Here is an 18,114-nt window from a genome sequence, read left to right on the forward strand (position 1 = left end):
TTCCAAAAAATTTGTATAAATTTAGACTTAAGGCTGGGCACGGTGGCTCATGCCTGTAATCTCACCACTTTGGGAGGCCAAGGCAGGTGGATCACCTGAGGTGAGGAGTTCTAGACCAGCCTGACCAATATGGTAAAACCCCATCACTACTAAAAATACAAAAATTAGCCAGACGTGGTGGCACGTGCCTGTAATCCCTGCTACTTGGGAGACTGAGGCAGGAGAATCACTTGAACCTGGGAGGTAGAGGTTGCATGAGCCAAAATCGCACTATTGCACTCCAGCCTGGGCAACAAGAGCGAAACTCTGTCTCAAAAAAAGCTTGAAGGCCGGGCGTGGTGGCTCATACCTGTAATCCCAGCACTTTGGGAGGCCAAGGTGGGTAGATCACGAGGTCAAGAGATTGTGACCTCTTGGCCACCGTGGTGAAACCTTGTCTCTACTAAAAATACAAAGATTAGCTGGTTGTGGATGCGCGTGCCTGTAATCCCAGCTACTCGGGAGGCTGCGGCAGGAGAATGTCTTGAACCCAGGACTTGGAGATTGCAATTAGCCAAGATCCAGCCAGTGCACTCCAGCCTGGTGACAGCGAGACTGTCTGAAAAAAAAGATTTAGACTTAGGAATTTAGACATGATGCCAGGTGCTGTGGCTCATGCCTGTAATCCCAGGAATTTGGGAGGCTGAGGCAGGCAGATCACTTGAGGTCAGGAGTTCAAGACCAGCCTGCCAACACAGTGAGACTCTGTTGCTACTAAAAATACAAAATTAGCCAGGTGTGGTGGCATGTGCCTGTAATCCCAGTTTCTCGGGAGCTTGAACCTGGGAGGCGGAGATTTCAGTGAGCCGAGTTCATGCCACTGCACTCCAGCCTGGGTGACAGCAAGACTGTCTCAAAAAAAAAAACCCCAGAACCAAAAAACCAAAAAAAAGAATTTAGACGTGAATACATTTGTTTCTGTACATCCTTGCCCCCATGGGAATTTCAAAGTTTAATTTTTCCAATCTGTTAGGAAGTGATTGATATTCCTTATATTCAGCTGCATATCTTAAATGAGTGAATATTTAAATGCTGTGAATATAATATGTATTTATAATTTAATAAGAATGTATTTTCTAAATTTTTTTTTTTTTTTTTTTTTGAGACAGAGTTTTGCTCTTGTTTCCCAGACTGGAGTGCAATGGCGCGATCTAGGCTCACCACAACCTCCACCTCCTGGGTTCAAGCTATTCTCCTGCCTTAGCCTCCCGAGTAGCTGGAATTACAGGCATGTGCCACCATGCCTGGCTAATTTTGTATTTTTAGTAGAGACGGGGTTTCTCCATGTTGGTCAGGCTGGTCTCAAACTCCCAACCTCAGGTGTTCCACCTGCCTCGGCCTCCCAAAGTGCTGAGATTACAGGTGTGAGCCACCGCATCTGGCCATTTTCTCAAGTTTATTAACCATTTTCACTTTTATTTGAATGGCATATTCGTATCTTTTGCCGATTTTGTTTTTATTTATTTATTTATTTGTTATTTTTTTGAGATGGAGTCTTGCTCTGTCACCCAGGCTAGAGTGCAGTGGTGTGATCTCGGCTCACTGCAACCTCTGCCTCCTTTGTTCAAGCAATTCCCCTGCCTCAGCCTCCCGAGTAGCTGGGATTACAGGCGCATGCCACCATGCCCAGCTATTTTTTTTGTATTTTTTGTAGAGATGGGATTTCCCCATGTTGGCCAGACTGGTCTCAAACTCCTGCCTTCAGGCAATCTGCCCGCCTCTGCCTCCCAAAGTGCTGGGATTACAAGCATGAGCCTGGCCTATTCATTTTTTTTGAGACGGAGTTCTGCTCTTGTTGCCGAGGCTGGAGTACAATGGCGTGATCTCAGCTCACTGCAACCTCCGCCTCCTGAGTTGAAGCAATTCTCCTGCGTCAGCCTCCTGAGTAGCTGGGACTACAGGAATGGGGAACCATGCCCAGCTAATTTTGTGTTTTTAGTAGAGACAGGGTTTCACCATTTTGGCAAGGCTGGTCTTTATTTCCTGACCTCAGGGGATCCACCCACCTCAGCTTCCACAGTGCTGGGATTACAGGTGTAAGCCACCGTGCCTGGCCATAAACTTTTATTTTCTTTTATTTATTTACTTTTTTTGAAACGGAGTCTTGCTCTGTCGCTCAGGCTGGAGTGCAGTGGCCAGATCTCAGCTCGCTGCAAGCTCCGCCTCCTGGATTTACGCCATTCTCCTGCCTCAGCCTCCCGAGTAGCTGGGACTACAGGTGCCCGCCACCTCGCCCTGCTAGTTTTTTGTATTTTTTTTAGTAGAGACAGGGTTTTACTGTGTTAGCCAGGATGGTCTCGATCTCCTGACTTCGTGATCCTCCCGTCTTGGCCTCCCAAAGTGCTAGGATTACAGGCTTGAGCCACCACGCTCGGCCTAAACTTTTATTTTCTTAATAACACAGTCTCCCTTTGTTGCCGAGGCTGATCTCAACCTCCTGTGCTCAAGGGATCCTCTAGCCTCAGCTTCCCAAGTAGCTGGGACCACAGACATGTACCACGTGCCTGGTCACAAAATTTCTTTATCATGTTGATGTCATTTACTTTCTAGCTTGTAATAGAAAATTGCTTTTCATAGAGGCAGTTTTGGAGGAGTTTGGGGGACTAAAATTGACAATAACTGGGAAACTTTTCTTGCTAATTGCTTTAGTTTCTATTGTTAGGAAGAAATAAAATTTATGTGTGCATAATGCAAGTAAAATTAGATTAATTTATGGTGTTTGAAATATATCTTTTGGCTTTCTTATTTGAAGATGCTTTTTTTGTGATTTCATTTTGGTAATATATTTGTGCGTATATTTATAAAGGTGTGTGATTTAAGTCTACCCTGAGGAGTTTGTATAAATGCCTTTTTACCCCTTCTTTATACTTTGAAGAACTTACTGGAATGTCACTTGGAGCAAAGTTATTAAATTTGATTTTTCTTTTTATTTTCCTCCATCTCTTTCTTTATTTTATTCCCCAAGAACTTTGACCAGAATAAGCTGGAAGAAGAAATGAGAAAGCGAAAAGAAAGAGTAGAAAAATGGCGAGAAGAGCAACGTAAAAAGGCTATGGAAAACATAGGAGAACTGAAAAAGGAAATCGAAGAGATGAAACAGGGGAAAAAATGGAGTTTAGAGGACGATGATGGTATATTTTTTTAGCCTGATAGCCTGTATAAAAACTCATGTAGAATATTATATGAATAATATTTTGTAAGGGATTTTTAATCTTTTTTATTGTTGAAAACTATGCATAATACACTATTTACCATTTTCTTCTTTTTTTTTGAGACCGAGTCTCGCTCTGTTGCCCAGGCTGGAGTGCAGTGGCACAATCTTGGCTCACTGCAAGCTCTGCCTCCCAGGTTCACACCATTCTCCTGCCTCAGCCTCCCAAGTAGCTGGGACTACAGGCGCCCGCCACCACGCCCAGCTAATTGTTTGTATTTTTAGTAGAGATGGGGTTTCACCGTGTTAGCCAGGATGGTCTCAGTCTCCTGACCTCGTGATCCGCCTGCCTTGGCCTCCCAAAGTGCTGGGATTACAGGTGTGAGCCAACGCGCCTGGCCCTGTTTACCATTTTCATCATTTTCAAGTTTAAATTTGGTGATAAATACATTTGTAGTGTTGTGCAGTCATTGCCACTGTCTGTTTCCATGACTTTTTGGTCATTCCATGCAGAAACTCTGCACCTTTTAAATAACTCTATGGCGCCTTTTCGCGCCACTTCTTACAACCTTTGTTCTGTTTTCTGTCTCTGAATTTGTTTGGTCTAGCTACCTCACATAAGTGGAATCATGATAAATACTTATCTTTTTGTGTCTGGCTTATTTCACTTAGCATAATGTTTTCAAGGTGCATGTATGTTGTAGCATCTCGGAATTTCCTTTTTTATATGGCTGAATAATAGTTCACTGTATATATGTATGCCAAGTTTTGTTTGTTCATTCACCTGCTGTTGGATAATTTGGTTGTTTCCACCTTTTTGTTATTGTGAGTAATGCTCCTGTGGCCATTGGTGTATAAATATCTGTTTGAGTCTCTGTATTGAGTTCTGTGAAGTATATACCCAGAATTGGAATTGAGATTGTAAAAGCCCCTTTTAATATTTATGTTGTAATTTGAAACATAAAATTGTGTTTAGTAAGCATCACTGATTTTACTTTAGAGTGAATCATTGAGTGCTTATGAGCATAGCCAGTAAATAGCTCTTTAATATATTACTAGCAATGTGAATGTTAATAAGGAGAGTAAATTAAGGGCATGCTTTCAAGTCCCTCCTCTGATTTTTCTATTTTTTTGGAGGTAGAGTTTCACTCTGTTGCCTAGGCTGAAGTGCAGTGGCACAGTCATGGTTCACTGCAGCCTCGACCTCCTGGGCTCAAGTGATTTTTTTGCCTCAGCCTCCAGAGTAGCCACCATGCCTGGCTGATTTTGTCTTTTTCTTTTTTCTTTTTTGACTGAGTCTCGCTCTGTCACCCAGGTGGCACTGTAGTCTGTGCCTCCGAGGTTCAAGCAATTCTCTTGAGCCTCAGCTTTTCAAGTAGCCAGGATTACAGGCACCTGCCACCATGCCTGGATAATTTTTGAATTTTTGTATTTTTAGTACAGCTGGGGTTTTGCTATGTTGGCCAGGCTGGTTTTAAACTCCTGACCTCAGGTGATCCTCCCACTTTGGCCTCCCAAAGTGCTGGGACTACAGGTGTGAGCCACCATGCCCAGTTAATTTTGTCATTTTTTGAAGAGCCAAGGTCTCGATATGTTGCCCAGCTAGTCTCGAACTCCTGGGGTCAAGGGAGCCTGCTGCTTTGACCTTTCTCACTGCTGGGATTACAGGTGGGAGCCACTGTGCCTGGCTGCTGATGCTTCATAATTTAGGATGGAAACATTTCCCTTCATATCTGATTTTGACTTTTAAGATTTTAGTAAAGTAGAAGATTATATAATTTTATAGGACATCGAGATTTTGGTTCATTTTCTGTGAAAGTTCTAAATAATGGTTTAAATAGATTCTGTCTATAAGTGGTTATGATGTCTTTTTTTTTTTTTTTTTGAGACGGAGTCTCGCTTTGTTGCCCACGCTTGAGTGCAGTGGCGCATCTGGCTCACTGCAGCCTCCACCTCCTGGGTTCAAGAAATTCTTTGCCTCAGCCTGCGCAGTAGCTGGGATTACAGGTATACACCGCCACGCCCAACTAATTTTTTTGTATTTTTAGTAGAGATGAGGTTTCACCACATTGGCCAGGCTGGTGTCGAACTCCCAACCTTGTGATCTGCCCACCTTGGCCTATTTTTAATAGAGATAGGGTTTCACTGTGGTGGCCAGGCTGGTCTCGAACTCCTGGCCTTGTGATCTGCCTCCCAAAGCACTGGGATTACAAGTGTGAGCCATCACGCCCCGCCAAGTAGTCATGATATCTTAATTCAAGACAATCTAATCTTTTCTACATAACTAAGATACGCCGTCTTCTGTGATTGAAAGGTATTGAAAGAGAAGAAATACAGTTGACCCTTGAACAACTTGGTAGCTCAGCACTCCAACCTCCCTACGCAGTGAAATATCCATATATAACTTTTTACTCCCCAGAAACTAAGCATTACCTGCTTACTGTTCACCAGTAACATGAACAGTTGAATAACACATACTTTGTATGCTTTATGTATTAAATACTATATTCTTTTAATATGGTAAGCTGGAGAAAAGAATGTTATTAAGAGAATTAATAGGCTGGGCACGCTGGTGCACGCCTGTAATCCCAGTGCTTTGGGAGGCCAAGGTGGGCAGTTCACAAGGTCAAGAGATCAAGATCATCCTGGCCAACGTGGTGAAACTCCATCTCTACTAAAAATACAAAAATTAGCTGGACCTGGTGGCACACATCTGTAGTCCCAGCTACTTGGGAGGCTGAGGCAGGAGAATCACTTGAACCTGAGAGATGGAGGTTGTAGTCAGTGAGCCGAGATCACGCCACTGCACTCCAGACTGGCGACAGAGCGAAACTCTGTCTCGGAAAAAAAAAAGAATTACAAGAAAGAGAAAATATATTTACTGTCCATTAAGTTGAAGTGGGTCATCTTAAAAGTCTTCATTCTTGTTGTCTTCACATTGAGTAGGCTGAGAAGGAAGAAGAGGAGGAGGAGTTGATCTTCTCTCTGGGGTGGCAAAGGCAGAAGAAAATTTACTTCCATGTGGACCCATGCAGTTCAAACCTATGTTGTTCAGGGATCAACTGTAATTGAAAATGTCATTTAGCAGACGTGATGGCTCATGCCTGTAGTCCTAGGACTTTGGGAGGCTGAGGTGGGTGGATCACGAGGTCAGGAGTTCGAGACCAGCCTGACAAACATGGTGAGACCTCGTCTCTATTAACTACAAAAATTAGCCAGGTGTGGTGGCGTGTGCCTGTAATCCTAGCTACTCAGGAGGCTGAGGCAGGAGAATTGCTTGAACCCAGGATGCAGAGGTTGCAGTAAGCTGAGATCGCGACTGCACTCCAGCCTGGGCCACAGAGCGAGACTCTGTCTCAAAAAAAAGAAAAACAAAAGAAAGCTCATGCCTGTAATCCCAGCACTTAGGGAGGCTGAGGCGGGCGGATAACGAGGTCAGGAGTTTGAGACCATCCTCGCTAACATGGTGAAACCCTGTCTCTACTAAAAATACAAAAGATTAGCCAGGCGTGGTGGGCGCCTGTAGTGGCAGGTACTTGTGAGGCTGAGGCAAGAGAATGGTGTGAACCTGGGAGGCGAAGCTTGCAGGGAGCAGAGATTGTGCCACTGCACTCCAGCCTGGGCGACAGAGCGAGACCCCATCTCAAAAAAAAAAAAAAAAAAAGAGGAAACAAAAAAAGTCATTTAGCAGAGAAAGTTTGTAGTTCTGCATCCAGCTGTATAGCTGTAAAATCTATTATTGGAGATCATCTTTTTTGGCATAATTAATCTTTTGACCCTTTTACAACCAAACAATTTATATTTTATTCATTTTTTTTTTTTTTTTGAGACGGAGTCTCGCTCTGTCGCCCAGGCTGGAGTGCAGTGGCCAGATCTCAGCTCACTGCAAGCTCCGCCTCCCGGGTTCACGCCATTCTCCGGCCTCAGCCTCCCGAGTAGCTGGGACTACAGGCGCCCGCCACCTCGCCTGGCTAGTTTTTTGTATTTCTTAATAGAGACGGGGTTTCACCGTGTTAGCCAGGATGGTCTCGATCTCCTGACCTCGTGATCCGCCCGTCTCGGCCTCCCAAAGTGCTGGGATTACAGGCTTGAGCCACCGCGCCCGGCCTGTTTTATTCATATTTATTTTGTCATTGTTAATATTCAAAAATAATACATGCTTCATGTAAAAATGGAAAAACCTCCGAAAGTGAGCATTTGAACTGCTGGATTGCTGGAGTAATTGGAAAAGGGGTGTTTGGGCAGTGGGAGAAAAGGTTAGAGAGGTGGGGTGTGGTCTGATTGTGAAATATTGCATATTGAAACAGACGTTTAAAGAAAGTGTATTCTGGTATTTTAGATGATGAAGATGATCCTGCAGAAGCTGAAAAGGAAGGAAATGAAATGGAGGGTGAGGAGTTAGATCCATTAGATGCTTACATGGAAGAAGTGAAAGAGGAAGTAAAAAAATTTAACATGAGAAGTGTAAAAGGTGGTGGGGGAAATGAAAAGGTATGGAATTTCTTATTTTTAAAGATTTCTATTTCCTTTTGGGTAACTTGAATTCTCCATTGCATTGTCCTACTGATTTGCATGATTTTATAAAGCTAACAGTTTTCTTTCTCCTCATCTGAGAGATGGCAGTACTTTTTCTAAGTACCAGAGATACTGGCAAATTTTAGCTCTAAGTGTTCTTTCAAAAGTCACTCTTTTAACACCATCACCTTTGTTTAATATCTTTGCTTACATATTAACCTTTTTAATAAGTTCTCTGGAGACTTATCTAGCACTCCTGTCTTTGATACTCTTTTTTTTTTTTTTGAAACAGTCTCTCTCTGTTGCCCAGGCTGGAGTGCAGTGGTGTTATCTTGGCTCACTGCAACCTCCACCTCCCAGGCCTGTGCAGTCTACCTACCTCAGCCTCCCAAGTAGCTGCAACTACATGTGTGAACCACCACTCCTGGCTAATTTTTGTATTTTGGTAGAGATGAGGTTTTACCATGTTGCTTAGGCTGGTCTCGAATTCCTGGCCTCAAGTGATCCACCTGCCTTGGCCTCCCAATATCCTGGGATTACAGGCATGAGCCACCATGCCCAGCTGCATCTTTGATACCCCTTGACGACCTTCACTTTATTCTTTTTTTCCTCTTTTTCATAGCATTTATTACATTTTGACAAATTATATGATTTTTTTGTGTTTACAGTGTGTCCCTTCTCCCTTCTAAAATGTAAGCACTCTAAGGGCAGTGACTTTTACCTGTTTTATTTATTGGTTTATTCAGGCTCCCAGTACAAGCCCCTGGCTTGCCTAGTGATTGGAAAATACCATTTAGTAGTATTTTGTTTCATTTTTAAAATTTATTTATTTATTTATTTATTTATTTTTTCTGAGACAGAGTCTTGCTCTATTGCCCAAGCTGGAGTGCAGTGGTGCAATCTTGGCTTACTGCAACCTCCGCCTCCCGAGTTCAAGTGATTCTCCTGCCTCAACCTCCCAAGTAGCTGGGATTATAGATGCCTGCCACTATGCCTGGCTAGTTTTAGTATTTTTAGTGGAGACCGGGTTTCACCATGTTGGTCAGGCTGGTCACGAACTCTTGACCTCAGGTGATCCTCCCACCTTGGCCTCCCAAAGTGCTGGGATTACAGGAGTGAACCACCATGCCCAGCCTCATTTTATTTTTTTATATTAATTTATTTTTTTGAGATGGAGTATCGCTTTTGTTGCCTAGGCTGGAGTGCAGTGGCACAGTCTTAGCTCACTGCAACCTCCACCTCCTGGGTTCAAGTGATTCTTCTGCCTCAGCTTCCTGAGTAGCTGGGATTACAGGCCCTTGCCACCACGCCCAGCTAATTTTTGTATTTTTAGTGGAGATGAGGTTTCACCATGTTGGCCAGGCTGGTCTTGAACTCCTGACCTCAGGTGAGCCACCTCCCTTGGCCTCCCAGTGTGCTGGGATTGCAGGCATTAGCTACTGCACCCACCCTATTTTATTTTATTTTATTTTATTTTATTTTTTTATTTTATTTATTTATGTTTTGTTTTGTTTTGTTTTGTTTTTCGAGATGGAGTCTTGCTCTGTTGCCTAGGCTGGAGTGCAGTGATAGGTACTATCTCTGCTCACTGCACCCTGTGCCTCCCAGGTTCAAGTGATTCTCCTACCTCAGCCTCCCGATTAGCTGGAATTACAAGTGCCCACCACCATACCTGGCTAATTTTTGTATTTTTAGTAGAGACGGTTTCACCATGTTGGCCATTCTGGTCTTGAATTCCTGACCTCAAGTGATCTGTCCGCCTTGGCCTTCCAAAATGCTGAGATTACAATTGTGAGCCTCCGCACCTGGCCTTATTTTATTTTATTTTATTTTATTTTATTTTATTTTTGAGAGGGGGTCTCGCTCTGTCGCCCAGGCTGGAGTGCGGTGGCCAGATCTCAGCTCACTGCAAGCTCCGCCTCCCGGGTTTACGCCGTTCTCCTGCCTCAGCCTCCCGAGTAGCTGGGACTACATTAGCTGGGACTACAGGCGCCTGCCACCTCGCCCCGCTAGTTTTTTGTATTTTTTAGTAGAGACGGGGTTTCACCGTGTTAGCCAGGATGGTCTCGATCTCCTGACCTCATGATCCGCCCGTCTCGGCCTCCCAAAGCTTATTTTATTTTTTAATTAAAAAAATGTTTTTTAGCAACAGGGTCTCGCTGTGTTACCCAGGCTGGAGTGCTGCGGTGGCATGATCATACCTCATACCCCTGGGCTGAAGCGATTATTCTGCTTCAACCCTCTTAGTAGTTAGGACTACAGGCATGTACCACTACACCTGGCTAATTGTTTATAGAGGTGGAATCTTGCTGTGTTACCCAGGTTGGTCTTGAACTCCTGGACTCAAGTGATCCTCCTGTCTTGGCCTCCCAAAGTGCTGGAATTTCAGACATGAGCCTCTGTGCCCAGCCTAGTAGTAGTTTGAAAATATATAATCATGCCGGATGTGGTGGCTTATGCCTGTAATCCCAACATTTTGGGAGGCCAAGGTGGACGATCACCTGAGGTCAGAAGTTAGAGATCAACCTGGCCAACATGGTAAAACACCATCTCTGCTAAAAATACAAGAATTAGCTGGGTGTGATGGCAGATGCCTCTAATCCCAGCTACTTGGGAGGCTGAGGAAGGGGAATAGGTTGAACTGGGAGCAATTAGCCTAGATCACACCACTGTACTCTAACCTGGGAAACAGAATGAGACTCAGTCTGAAAAAAAAAAAAATATATATATATATAATATATATTATATATATTTATATATTTATATATGTTTTATATATATTTTATACATATTATATATATTTATATGTATATTTTATATATATTTATATGTATATTTTATATATATTTATATGTATATTTTATATATATATTTATATGTATATTTTATATATATATATAAAATTGGGCAAGCTGGCTCATGCCTGTAATCCCAGCACTTTTGCAGGGACTTAGGTGGGTGGATTACCTGAGATAAGGAGTTCGAGACCAGCCTGCCAACATGGTGAAACCCTGTTTCTACTAAAAATACAAAACTTAGCTGAGTATAGTGGCGGGCGCCTGTAATCCCAGCTACTGGGGAGGCTGAGGCAGGAGAATTGCCTGAATCTGGGAGGCAGAGGTTACAGTGAGCTGAAATCATGCCATTGCACTCCAGCCTGGGTGACAAGAGCAAAACTTTATCTCAATAAATAAAGTATATATAATGATATTATATAGAATTATCTATAACACAGTAAATGATAAGTGGATGTATTATAAAATATAATTATATTATGCTTAAAAATTTATACAAATTAATGAGAAAAACAGTCTGTTGTTTCTATTTTCATTTAATAACTCAGTTGGCTCAGTGCCCTGGCTCACAACTGCAATCCCAGAACATTTGGTAGGCTGAGGCTGGTAGATCACTGGAGCCAAGCAGTTCAAGACCAGCCTGGGCAACATAGCATGACTCTTTCTACCAAAAAGCAAAAAAAATTAACTGGGTTTGGTGATATGTGCTTATAGTCCTAGCAACTCAGGAGGACAGATGGGATGACTCCTTGAGCCCAGAAATTTGAGGTTACAGTGAGCTACGATCACACCACTCAAGCCTGGGTGATGGAGACCATGTCACTAAAAAAAGAAACTAAAGACGAAATTTTGTCAGTTATTGTGGGCTTTGGCTGTCATATAACTTGTGTTTCAGCTTTGCAAAATATTCTATATTTCTTCCTTATTTTAGAAGTCTGGGCCAACAGTCACAAAAGTTGTCACTGTTGTGACAACCAAAAAAGCAGTTGTAGATTCTGATAAGAAGAAAGGTGAGCTGATGGAGAATGACCAGGATGCCATGGAGGTGATTTTTCTTTAATTTTGACTTTGTTTATGCTACTATCCTGGAAGCATTTATTAGAAAGCATTCATGGAGATGTGCTGTTCATTTATGTGAACTAGGAGAAATTCCCAGAGTTGGGAGACATTCTTGCTATTCTTAGTAGTAGTATAGTATCTAGTTAAATATCTATTTAGTGGAACATTCTGATGTCTTTCATTCCTAACTGTATGATCTTTCTGCCCCTCATCAGCTCACTTCAGGCATACAATATGGAGAGAAAAAAATGAAGTAACAGAATGAATTAACTTTCTTTCCAGTAACACGTATTGTAAAGATTTATATAGTAAAAACAATAGCAAAACCTTATTAGAGCCGTCTCTGATCATTACTGTTTTAGCTTTATATTGGCATTTTAACTTTCTAAAGGGCAAAGAAAAAGAAAAGTAAGTTGAAAAATTCTTCAGGAGCTTCTTGATGTATTTCTAATTCAAGATGACATACATCATTTGAGGTGATTTTAAAATTAAGAGGTTTAAGTGTGCTGGAGCACTATAAAAATCTTGTGGGTCAAACAGTGTATTGCAGAAAGTAAAAAAATTAGAGTAGTTTCTAGGAGAGGAAGATTTGAAAAGCTAGGAGTATTGCTTCCCACAAGAGGAAAATAGTAATGAGCTTACCTCTTTAATTTTTTTCTTTTAAACTATAGTATTCTTCAGAGGAGGAGGAAGTTGATCTTCAGACAGCCCTTACAGGGTATCAAACAAAACAGCGAAAGCTTCTAGAACCAGTTGATCATGGAAAAATTGAATATGAGCCATTTAGGAAAAACTTCTATGTCGAAGTTCCAGAACTAGCAAAAATGTCTCAAGAAGGTAAAATTCCATTTTTTCATTTACTAACAGAAGAGGATACATTTCACATTACTCAAGAGAAATGTGGATAGTGTCTGATGAAGGAGGGTGTTTTGGAAATATTTTTAAAATGATCAAAAATTAATTGGCCAGGTGCATTGGCTCACACCTGTAATCCCAGCACTTTGGGAGGCTGAGGTGGGCACATTGTTTGAGCTCAGAAGTTCGAGACCAGCCTGGGCAATAGAGTGAAACCCCGTCTACTAAAATATGGAAAAGTAGGCTGGACGCAGTGGCTCACACCTGTAATCCCAGCACTTTGTGAGGCCTAGGCGGGCAGATCATGAGGTCAGTAGTTCGAGACCATCCTGGCCAATATGGTGAAACCCTGTCTACCAAAAAAAATACAAAAATTTAAAAAATTGTTTGTTTTGTTTTGAGACAGGGTCTCCCTCCATTGCCCAGGCTGGAGGCTGGAGTGCAGTGGTGCAGTCATGGCTCACTGCAGCCTTGATTTCCTACCACACCCCACATCCCCCTGACAGGCTCAGGTGATCTTCCTATGTCAGCCTCCCGAGTAACTGGGACTACAGGCATGTGCCACCACACCCAGCTAATTTTTGTACTTTTTGTCGAGGCAGGGTTTCACCATGTTGCCCAGGTTGGTCTTAGAACTCCTGGGTTCAAGGGATCTGCCTGCGTCTGCCTCCCAAAGTGCTAGTTGCTAGGATTACAGGTGTGAGCCACTGGGCCTGGCATAAGAGTTAAAGATTCTTCATCTTATGCCTAATTGAAAAGTAGAAGACACCAATAGAACAATATTTAAGAACTTTTAATCTGGGTTTTGTTTTGTAGAGGTAAATGTGTTTCGATTGGAAATGGAGGGCATTACAGTTAAAGGAAAAGGTTGTCCCAAACCAATTAAATCCTGGGTCCAGTGTGGAATTTCCATGAAGATCTTAAATTCCCTCAAAAAGTAAGTGGTTGGTGGTTGTTTATGTTTTCTGTGTCTTGCTGCTCAAAATAGTCCTTTCACACCAATGTCTCCCTGAGTTACATTTTTACTCTAAAAAAAACTTACGTTTAAAAAAATTGTTTTATTGAGATAATTTACATATCAAAATTTACCCTTTAAATTATACAACTGCTTTTTTTTGTTGTTTGAGACAGAATCTTGCTCTGGTGCCCAGGGTAGAGTACAGTGGTGCGATCTCACTGTGCTCACTGTGACCTCAGCCACCCGGGCTCAAACAATTATCCTGCCTCAGCCTCCTGAGTAGCTGAACTATAGGTGTGCGCCACTACGGCTGGTTAATTTTTAAAATATTTTTAGTAGAGACCAGGTTTCCCCATGTTGGCCAGGCTGGCCTTGAAATCCTGACCTCAGGTGATCTGCCCGCCTCAGCCTCCCAAAGTGCTGGGATTACAGGCGTGAGCCACCATGCCTGGCTTTTTAAATTTTTTATTTATTTTTTTCCTTTTTTGAGACAGAGCCTCCCGCCTCTTCCCTCAGGCATGCATTGGCATGATCTCGGCTCACTGCAACCTCTGCATCCCGGGTTCAAGCGATTCTTGTGCCGTAGCCTCTTAAGTAGCTGGGATTACAGGTACCTGCCACCATACCCAGCCAATTTTTGTATTTTTGTATTTTTAATAGAGACAGGGTTTCGCCGTGTTGGTGAAGTTGGTCTCAAACTCCTGACTTCAAGTGATCCCCCCACCTTGGCCTCCCAAAGTGCTGGTTAAATTATGCAACTTGGCTGGGACAGGGTCTCACACCTGTAATCCCAACACTTTGGGAGGCCAAGACAGGCAGATCACGAGGTTAAGAGATCGAGACCATCCTGGCCGACATGGTGAAACTCCGTCTCTACTAAAAATACAAAAATTAGCTGGGTGTGGTGGCGCATGCCTATAGTCCCAGCTAACCTGTAGTCCTAGCTACTTTGGAGGCTGAGGCAGGAGAATCGCTTGAACCTGGGAGTCAGAGGTTGCAGTGAGCTGGGATTGTGGCACTGCACTCCAGCGTGGTGACAGAGAGACTCTGTCTTAAAAAAAAAAAAAAAAAAGAAAATTATGCAACTTACATATATATACACACATATATATATATATATTTTTTTTAGACAAGTCTCGCTTTGTCACCAGGCTGGAGTGCAGTGGCGCAATCCAGGCTCACTGCAACCTCCGCCTCCTGGGTTCAAGCTTCAAGCGATTCTCCTGCCTCAGTCCCCCAAGTAGCTGAGATTACAGGAATGCACCACTGCGCCCGGCTAATTTTTGTATTTTTTATAGAGACGGGGTTTCACCGTGTTGGCTAGGATGGTCTTGATGTCTTGACCTCATGATCCACCCGCCTCAGCCTCCCGAAGTGCTAGGATTACAGGCATGAGCCACCGCGCCCAGCCAACTTAATGTTTTTTTAGTGTATTTTTATAGTTTTGCAACCATTTCAATAGTCTAATTTTTGGAAATTTTTTTTGAATTTTTTTTTTTTTGTTTTTTGATTTTATTTATTTATTTTTTTGAGACAGAGTCTCACTCTGTTGCCCAGGCTGGAGTGCAGTGGCGTGATCTCGGGTCACCGCAACCTCTGCCTCCCGGGTTCGAATGATTCTCCTGCCTCAGCCTCCCAGGTAGCTGGGACTACAGGTGTTTGCCACACCACGCCTGGCTAATTTTTGTATTTTTAGTAGAGACAGAGTTTCACCATGTGAGGCTGGTCTCAAACTCCTGACCTGGTGATCTGCCTGCCTCGGCCTCCCAAAGTGCTAGGATTACAGCTATGAGCCACTGTGCCCAGCCTTTTTTTTTTTTTGAGACAGAATTTTACTCTTGTTGCCCGGGCTGGAGTGCATTGGCTCTATCTCACTCACCGCAACCTCCACCTCTCGGGTTCAAGCGATTCTTTTGCCTCAGCCTCCCAAGTAGGTGGGATTACAGGCATGCGCCACCACGCCTGGCTCATTTTGTGTTTTTGTTTTTTTTGTTTGTTTGTTTTTTTTGTTTTTTTTTTGAGACGGAGTCTCGCTCTGTGGCCCAGGCTGGAGTGCAGTGGCCGGATCTCAGCTCACTGCAAGCTCCGCCTCCTGGGTTTACGCCATTCTCCTGCCTCAGCCTCCCGAGTAGCTGGGACTACAGGTGCCCGCCACCTCGCCCGGCTAGTTTTTTGTATTTTTTTTAGTAGAGACGGGGTTTCACCGGGTTAGCCAGGATGGTCTCGATCTCCTGACCTCGTGATCCGCCCGTCTCGGCCTCCCAAAGTGCTGGGATTACAGGCTTGAGCCACCGCGCCCGGCCTCATTTTGTGTTTTTAGTAGATACGGGGTTTCTCCATTTTGGTGAGGGTGGTCTCAAACTCTGTACCTCAGATGATCCACCCGCCGCGGCCTCTGAAAGTGCTGGGATTACAGCATGAACCACCATGCCTGGCCCCCTTTTTTTTTTTTTAAGAGATGGGGTGTCACTATGTTGACCAGGCTGGTCTTGAACTGCTGACCCCAAATGATTCTCCCGTGTCAGCCTCCCAGAATGCTGGGATTTCAGTCATGAACCACTGCGCCCTGCCTAATTTTAAAATTTTTCATTATCCCAAAAAGAAACTTTTGTCCATTAGTAGTCAGTCTTCTCCCCTCTCCCCACCCTTGGGCAACCATTAATCTACTTTTTGTCTCTAGAATAGATTTGGCTATTCCTAACATTTCATGTAAATGGGATCAAACAATTTTTGTCTTTAGTGACTGACCTTTTTCACTTTACATGTTGTTGTCAAGGTTAGTCCATATTGTAGAATGTGTTAGTACTTCATTCCTTTTTATTGCCAAATAGTATTTTATTGTATGAATATATACAGCCTTTTGGAAGTTTATTTTTATGGGAACATATGGGACCTCTTTGGGGCCCAGCAATCTCAATTCTTACCTTATCTTCCTTTGGTTTTCTTTTTAAGGCATGGCTATGAAAAGCCCACGCCCATCCAAACCCAAGCTATTCCTGCTATAATGTCTGGACGAGATTTGATTGGCATTGCCAAAACAGGAAGTGGAAAGACCATTGCTTTTCTGTTGCCCATGTTTAGACACATCATGGATCAGAGGTCATTAGAAGAAGGAGAGGGGCCAATAGGTACAGTTATTTTCATTAAACTATTTTTCAAATAACAGCTTTGTTGTCAAACAGAAAGACCTTATAGTTTATAATGTTCTTAATTATGACAATGAAGATGTCTTTATGTACATTTTCTTTATCAATTTGGCACTTTGGGGCTGATTTCCCCTTACCAGCAGGTGGAGTGAGAATCTTCAGAGCTCTGGAGTGACATCTCAGAAGTACAAAAACAGCCCCACCTGGCACAGCTCAGTTTTTAAACTCTGACTTGGCAGGTAGACTCCTCGTGCATCTATCTGTTTATTTATATTGAGGTTTGTTAGCCTGGTATCAATAGATATGTAAAGGCAACATGGAATATACTAGGGAAACATATTTTCCTAGGTAGTTTTTGGCCTTAACAGGCTATAATGCCAGCATTTCATTCAAGATTAGTAGTTTAGATTCTGGTTTCTTGATTCATCTTGGCAGAGATAACTCTTGCAAAGTTGAATAGGGTTTTGGAAAGTTGTTCAGCTTTTCTCTTAGGAACACGGGGCATAGTATCTCTCTCCTCTGTCTGTGCCCCTCAGACCAAGGTTGTTTCTGGAAGCAACAGTATGGCTTCTGTGGCACAGTGAGTCACTTGATTTTCTTTGATCTGTGATTTGCATTAGAAAACTATTTGCATTCTATTGAACCAAGTATTTGTTTTCCTGAGGGTTGGATGAGGCATTTAACTGTCATTTTTCTTCTTTTAGCATGTTTTTAAACTCTGCTTATACTTATCCTTCCCCACAACCTCTGCTGTTATACAACTTTTGAAATAGTTTTCAGAGATGCATAACAAAAAATATTAGGTGAAACAATCTGAACTTTATTGTAGAGGTGAAATTGAATACTTTAAAGCATAGCCTTAAGAATTTTGGTGGTTAGGCTACTGATGTATTTATCTTTCCAGCTGTCATCATGACTCCAACTCGAGAACTGGCTTTACAGATTACCAAAGAGTGTAAGAAGTTTTCCAAGACTTTGGGACTTAGAGTGGTCTGTGTTTATGGAGGAACAGGAATCAGTGAGCAGGTAGTTACATAAGAAATATTCATGTTTTCCATTCTTTTCTCAAGTTGGAAGATTCAATAAAGTAAAAGAGTGACTTTTACTTTTAGTTTTTTGAATAGTGATTGCTTCTAAAATCATTTTAAAAATGAGGCATAAAAATAATAGTAAGAATTAGTTATTTCATGCAGAATGAATACCTTTGGAGATGTAACGTACAGCATGGTGACTAGTTAATATTATATTGTATGCTGAAGAATTTGCTAAGCCGGTAGATCTCACATCATGTTCTTTTTTTTTTTTTTCGTTTTGGGGTGGAGTCTCACCCTGTCACCCAGGCTGGAGTGCAGTGGCGCAATCTTGGCTCACTGCAACCTCCGCGTCCCCGGTTCAAGCGATTCTCCTACCTCAGCCTCCCAAGTTGCTGGGACTACAGGTGCCCGCCACCTTGCCTGGCTAATTTTTGTATTTTTAGTAGAGATGGGGTTTCACCATATTGGCCAGATTGGTCTTGAACTCCTGACTTCAAGTGATCCTCCTGCCTTGGCCTCCCAAAGTGCTGGGATTACAGGCGTGAGCCACTGCGCCCAACCG

General features: G+C 42.8%; 1 protein-coding gene across 2 annotated transcripts in view; it reads left to right on the top strand.

Annotated features, from left to right (window-relative positions):
- Positions 1-18,114, top strand: part of DDX46 (DEAD-box helicase 46) — a 75,553-nt gene that overhangs the window by 14,736 nt on the left and 42,703 nt on the right. For both annotated transcript variants that reach the window (XM_025388283.1, XM_025388281.1), the window contains exons 5-11: positions 3,005-3,170; positions 7,530-7,681; positions 11,432-11,545; positions 12,231-12,396; positions 13,231-13,351; positions 16,325-16,500; positions 17,423-17,544. In XM_025388283.1, the coding sequence (XP_025244068.1) occupies positions 3,005-3,170; positions 7,530-7,681; positions 11,432-11,545; positions 12,231-12,396; positions 13,231-13,351; positions 16,325-16,500; positions 17,423-17,544 (1,017 nt within the window). The remainder of the gene's footprint in view (positions 1-3,004; positions 3,171-7,529; positions 7,682-11,431; positions 11,546-12,230; positions 12,397-13,230; positions 13,352-16,324; positions 16,501-17,422; positions 17,545-18,114) is intronic.

This window comes from Theropithecus gelada, chromosome 6 (assembly GCF_003255815.1).
Source record: "Theropithecus gelada isolate Dixy chromosome 6, Tgel_1.0, whole genome shotgun sequence".
Taxonomy (NCBI): Eukaryota; Metazoa; Chordata; class Mammalia; order Primates; family Cercopithecidae; genus Theropithecus; species Theropithecus gelada.